This window comes from Morone saxatilis, unplaced genomic scaffold (assembly GCF_004916995.1).
Source record: "Morone saxatilis isolate NCDOM2014 unplaced genomic scaffold, NCSU_SB_2.0 Contig4, whole genome shotgun sequence".
NCBI lineage: Eukaryota > Metazoa > Chordata > Actinopteri > Moronidae > Morone > Morone saxatilis.
In genome coordinates this window covers 11,950,068-11,956,565 of record NW_023339984.1, presented here as the reverse complement: position 1 = coordinate 11,956,565, position 6,498 = coordinate 11,950,068, and the positions used below count along the sequence as shown (strand labels likewise).

Genomic DNA, 6,498 nt, shown 5'->3' with positions numbered 1-6,498 from the left:
ATCATATTATATAGTTAAGTTAATAATTATTGATTATTTAATACAGAAATGTTCACAATTAACAATTATTACACATACAACTACTTAATCACCTCTTTAGTATTTATTCAATAGAAGGGCATTTATATTATTCTACTTCTATTTTAACTTGAGATGTGTAGAACAACACTCTCTTAATTTATTTAAATTTACATTAGTATTTGGATTTTAATTAGCAATTTGTTTCCTTTATTATTAATTGTGCGAGTAGCACGATCACTACTTATGATTTGTAAATTATTGTTACTAGAAAAGATAAGTTTAAAATTTCAAGAAAATTATATTTGTTATATGTATTCTTTAAGCTTGTGTTAAAACTTACCAAATCCAGGCTTTACATCACGGAAGAAAATTATTTTTATAATATTAGGAACGAATAATTCATTACATATTTTATACCCTGGAAGAATAACGTGATCGCGCAGAATATTATTTAATCAATGATTATTATAATGTTAGTATAAGAATATATAATCAATATTAAATAATATTAAATAATATTATATAAGAATATTATAATAATAATATTAAATAATATTATTATAATAATATTACATAATATTATTATAATATTATATAAGAATGTCTTTCGGGTCTGGTCCCACAGGACTGGTCCATCCCTCAGGTCGGGTCCCCCTAGTGGCCTGGCCTGGCGCACTTCCGTTTTGTCAAGTGAATTTGCAGCGTTTATCTCTTGGAGTTGTTTTATGTGTTTGATGTGTTTTTGGTTTTGCATGATTCCCGTGTTTGCAGCGTTGTGCCGTTTGCGGCGCGTTTGCCCTTGTCGACCACCGTAATTTCCTGGTTAGATAACAGAGTGGCAGAAACTGAGGAACACCACAGAAATGGTTGTGAGTGTTTTTTGGGGTGTTTATGGGAAGAAGATCGACTTGTGCGACACCGAGGAGCAGTTTAAAAGCATCACAGTGCTGCAGCTGAAGGAGAAGATAATAGAGACTATTCGCCCTGAAAGCACAGGTACAGTCACTTTGGATTATACCTGCATAGCGAAAACAGCCATCAGTGTCAAACTGTATGCAGTGATTGTTGACCTAAAGTCTTGTGTGGATACACTGTCACACAGTAATTAAGATACAAGCTTTACCGTTAACACAAGTCTTACCTTTAAGTCTAAGACAAGTCTCAAGTTACTGCGGTGAGATAGAGGGCTCATGTGTCGACTTGCTCTCATAATAGGTTGCCAGGTTTGCCATGCACTATGCACTGTTTAAAACAAACAAACGTCACTTCTCCCAATATCTGCAAAAATGCAAGTATTTAATAAAATAAATAAATATTAATCTTAAACTTAAACTTAAAAAAGTCAAGTCGAGTCTTCTATCAGTGTTAGTCAAGAAAGTCTCATGTCCTCAAATTTGAGACTTGGGTCTGACCCAAATTTGGTTTTGCCATTAGGTGGTTGCCAATGTAGGGTCATGTAGTATGACTTCAAGTCCAAGAAGGATGAATTAAATGTAGGTTTTAAGACTTATAAATAATGTTGTTAGTGCTTGGTTTTGACTTCCTCTGTGTGCATTGTCCTAGATGTATCCGCTGCAGCAGAGGCCCTGGAACTGATCTTCAAAGACAAGCTTCTGGACCGAAACTCTGCTCTGCTATCTGAATATGGAATCCAACACATGTCAGTCATTTGCCTACCTATATACCCACAAGGGCCGTCTGTGGATCCAGGAGAGGGAGACCGTGGGATGGGTGACAAAGGGGGCAAAAACCGAAGTATGGAGAAGCTGGTTTTTTTTTAAACCTACTCTCAATATGTCTGTTCCCTACTGGGACGCATTTTGATAACACTTCAACGCTGCACTTTTTATTTTGCTGTTTTATTTCAATAACTGCTGTGTGACCAACTGATGTGACAATTGACACACTTTATTTGTAATAACCTAAAAACAGGTTGTTTTGACTTATCAGTTTCTGTGAAGGATCAACCTCAGTGAATTTATCCCTAACTGTTTGAAAAATATGTTTGTGTTAATAAATGATAATGAAGCCATATTTTAAATGTGTCATTATGTTTGTTGGTAAATGTTTTTGATTTTTATGGATATTAAACCCCTTTTCTAGACTTCTCATCAGTATCATTATTGTTCAGTGTTATTTTGGGATTGACCTATAGAGGGTGCTACAGCTCTTCCTGTGCCTCTGTAAAATCGATTAACTTTTGTTCTGCATTAAAAGTGTTACACATGAACACACTTCTATACCTGCGAGGCTACACTACATGACTATATATAAAATATGTATTTGATATTTTGAATTTCATATTGCATGTGCTACTGTGTGTTACTAACTCAACAAACAGGAATTCATGTAAAGATTAACTTTATTAGGTGATGCAGCTATTAATGAAACTATTATTGAACAGTAGTTAGTTCAAAGGAAGCAGCCTTTGTGGAAATATTCAAAACATATAACAATATCAGAAAGTACAGCAGCAATGTTCACAACATAAATGAGCAAATAAACCTATAAGCTGATGCTTTTCGCTTCAGTTACAAGAAGAATCTTGAATGAATGAAATCCAACAGGAAAAGTACAATATAATGTGACAGAATTAGGCTGTAAGCTCCCCCCTTTTTGTTCATTGTAAAAAACCAACATGGCGACTAACTTTCTCCTTTACTCAGATATGCTATTTGCAAGGCTTGTCTAATGTTGAAAAGACAACCGCATTTTAAAGATAGTTTAAAGATGAAAGCGACATACAGTATATATAGTCACATTCTAAGTTAACTAATGTAAGCAAAATGCTAGCTAATCTACATAAATTGTTAGAAAGATAGTTGCATCCATTAAACAAAAGGAGAAAGTGGTGGGACTTAATTAATTATAAATCCCTTCCTATTCTCTGTGCCAAACAGGTATGGAGGTTTGTCTGGGGGCCACACCATCACTGCAGGGAATGAAGTAAGAGCTCGTCTTCAGACAATCAGGAGTGAGTTTCAGACACATAAAGCAGAACTCAATCTGACAGCGAGGACAGATGATGTTCTTACAGGCCGTTCTGTCGTGCTCCACCTTCTGACCACAGGTGGGACACGCCCGGATGGAGGGACATACGATGTCCCCCTGCACCTCAGGGAGGGTGGTGGTCTTGCAGTTCTTCAGAAGCTCGAGGTCGTGGTTGATGCAGCCGTCATTGTCGCAGCGGTCAGAGCGTGGAGCTGCACCTTTCCACGGCTTCAGACATTGCCAGCAGAACTCGTGCACTTTATTCTTGTCTGCTGTGCAGATTGTGCACCGGACATTGAGGTTAGTCAGGTCCTCTCTCTCTACGTAGGTTTTGCATCCAGGACACTGTTTGAAACAATGTGAGAAACATTAAAGCAATAGTTCAACATCTCGGGAAATACACTTACAAGCTGTATTGTCTAATTAACATACTGTATCTCGTTAAGTTGGATCTGTTAAAAAACTGTCGAGTACAAAGGCTGCTTTACGTGTCAGACCACTTCTGTGCCAAGTGGTTTAAAGCTGATAGGCAGATATCGGCATTTTGGGAGTCAGGCTACTTATTTCCAGCCATTAAGTGTTAAGCTAAGTTAAGCTAACTGGATGTTGTAGCAACAAACAATCTGTGCTCAACTGCCAATTAAACCAGTCTGTATTTTGTTTAAGGCAGAAACAACACTGGGACACTCACAGTTTTAACTTCACAGTATTCTGTAGCAGCCAGACGGGCGATGTTCTCTTCAAAGTACTGCATCTCTTCAGCTGTCAGCACTGCCAGCCTGCGCACCTCTTGATACGACCAGACTGCATTACACTTTTCAGTAGTGCCGTTCTTTAAAGCAGGGCACTTAAATTTGTGATGCCCCTGAAATGAAAACAACAACAACATGATTCGACAGTCGAACATGCAGCTATGAAAAAGCTGAAACTTGCTATAAATTTCAATAAAGCTGAGGGTAGCTGCAGATTCAAGTGAATATTCTTTTATTGTGGTTTCATCACAATGAGCGAGCCCTTTCACTTTCACAAAATACTGACGCTTTAATAAAGGTTTAACACAGAATAATAAAACCAGGATAACATTAAATGTCCTGTTTTACAAAAAGCCAGTGTGTCATTTTTAATCTAGAGGGAAGAAGAGATCAAAATGTAAAATATGGTAGTTTAATAAGTTGACAAAATGCCCCTCAGACAGGAAAAGGGGCTTTTTATTGGTGGTATAATTCAGTGGCCGAAACAACAGGAAAGTAGTTGTTAGATTGGAAGTTAACTCCTTTACCATAGAGAGAACACACACTTCTGTGTACTATAAATGAAATGGTGGAAAGTACCTGATCCAGCAAGCTGCGACACCACCCAGTGAGAGACTCTGGGGTGACAGCATGACCGCAGGACATCTCTGCTCTGAGACACAGGTCTCCTTCCTCTGGGGCTGAGGAGAACAACAACAAGAGCAGATATTGAACTCACTATCACAGTCACATAAACTGCACATCCTGCAGGGGGGAGAACTGAGCATTCTTTTCCTTTAATTTGCTTAATTTGGTCAAACCATTGCACGTAGGGTGATAATAAAGCCATTAAACGTGGTACAGGTATAAAGACCAAACATGAATTAAGGAGATCCTGCACAGTGTAACAATATAATTGCGTTTCTACCATTTTGAATGCTTACGTAGTGGATCCAGATCATCCGGCCTGTTGACAAACTTCAGAGTTGTGTCTTTCGGGTCGTATCTCTTCTCTTCCTGACCCTGAGTAGTCATCTTGTTTCAGCTGCTCTGCTCTCCGTCGACAGATTTCTTCTCTGTCTGCACTCATAACACAAGCAGCAAACACTGAGGCCACCCGATGAGTCACCCTCACTGACTGACTCCACCAAGTATGTTTTAACTTTCAGTTTCCACTTGACTGTTATAAGAAGTCACGTGAATGCAGGATTGTAAGACTGGATTTACCCCTTCTGTAACATTATATCACATTCGATTTATTTATAAAGACATTAATGCAGCTGACAGCATTGCTACTATGGCCTTATTTGTGGGCAAAAGCCCCTTGTTGTACTATGATTGTTAATGCATAGTTTTGAAGCTGTAGATAAAAAAAAACCTAAAAAAACCTAAAAACAATTTTGTAATGTTTTCATATGTCCATATTAATCACTGGTGTGATAACGTTAATACATTTTGATTTGTCACTTTGCTATTATTAAACAGTTTCACAGCAGGCAACCAGGAAGTGGAACAGCTGGTAAACAAACTCTGCTGTGGCCTGATGCCAAACACTGCTGAGGTATCAGGTGATTTCTAGCTGATACTGAAGTTGACTAAGGACATGCACATTGATTGTTTTAGGTTACTTTGTTTATATAAAATGCTGCACAAACATTATGATGCCGACTACTGGACAAACTCGAATGTGTGCAAAGTGTGTAAATGACAAATACAACTTTTTACTTGTACTTTCTACACAAATATCTGTACTTTGTACCTATTAAATCTAAAAAACAGGCGGGTTACTTTAGTTTTAATGGAATACTGTTATTATAAATTGCATCATTCCACCCATTAAGACAATCATGAATCAAATACTTCTATGAGGCTTTTTGTGGCAGGGCTGGATGTTGTTGTGGTGTGTTTGTGTGCAGGCAGTAAAAGCATAATACGTATAAGGAAACGATGGGTTCACAAGTCAAGTTCCTGTGGTTCTCCAACCCAAAACAACACGCCCAACCAAGCTAAACAGAATAAATTAGCCTTTCACTTTTTACATGTCTATGCAACTTAATGGAATTTTCAGACGAAAGTGAAAGGATCCCTCCGGGCTCTCTCTCAACGCAAAACGCACGGTTGATAAAAAAACAACACAACCCTGAAGTAGCGATGGTTACTCCTGGCGGCAGAACATGAAGGAAGGCAAGAACTTGCACACACTAAAACAGCACAAAAATGGGCAAAATTTACCAGAGGTCGTCGTGGCATGGACTACGGGGTCGGAAGAAGTGATGATCGACCCCTCTGGCAACACCAGAGCAGGAGGCAGGAATGGAAGGAACATGACAGTGCTGCAACTGAAGTGATAAGATAGCGCCAAAAGCCCTCCCTGAGAGGCGCAGGGTAAGAAGGCCAGTTCAAGACTGGCAGCCATTTGACATTTATTTAAGCAAAACAGGGGGTTTTACAAATGTTTCACTTTCGCAGTTGAGAAGCTAAAAGTAACCTTTGACTGAACAAATGTGCCCAGGATTTCTTCAGTGAAACGAGGGCTGACCTTATACGGCTGTATAGGTTTGCCAGTGGTGGAAGAAGTCAGATTGTTGTAACTTCAGGAAAAAGTAGCAATAACACTCTGCTTACAAGGTACAAAAAACCAATCCTGCATTTAAACATTTACTTACTAACCTTACAGAAGAATCGGACAGCCTAGGATGAATCAAAAGCTAAACTACCAACTCCATTATCGCAACATGTCTCCGCTTCAGAACTT

The 6,498-nt window shown here is 38.5% G+C and overlaps 1 protein-coding gene across 1 annotated transcript; it reads right to left on the bottom strand.

The window, feature by feature from the left end:
- Positions 1–2,376: 2,376 nt before the first annotated feature.
- On the bottom strand, positions 2,377–4,945 carry si:ch211-212k18.15 (probable E3 ubiquitin-protein ligase ARI5). The gene is made up of 4 exons (XM_035674893.1): positions 4,688–4,945; positions 4,344–4,444; positions 3,704–3,877; positions 2,377–3,357 (listed from the first exon to the last, which is right to left on the bottom strand). The coding sequence occupies exons 1-4, from the start codon at positions 4,776–4,778 to the stop codon at positions 2,902–2,904; spliced, it is 822 nt and encodes a 273-aa protein (XP_035530786.1). The 5' UTR covers positions 4,779–4,945; the 3' UTR covers positions 2,377–2,901.
- Positions 4,946–6,498: the final 1,553 nt, after the last annotated feature.

Bases quoted from the DNA above. Each gene is read 5' to 3' on its own strand.
- si:ch211-212k18.15 (XM_035674893.1), bottom strand. From the start codon at position 4,778: ATGACTACTCAGGGTCAGGAAGAGAAGAGATACGACCCGAAAGACACA. The intron at 3,878-4,343 runs GTACTTTCCACC...TTTTCATTTCAG, and splicing joins GTCGCAGCTTGCTGGATCAG to GGGCATCACAAATTTAAGTG. The intron at 3,358-3,703 runs GTGAGTGTCCCA...TGTTTCAAACAG, and splicing joins AATACTGTGAAGTTAAAACT to TGTCCTGGATGCAAAACCTA.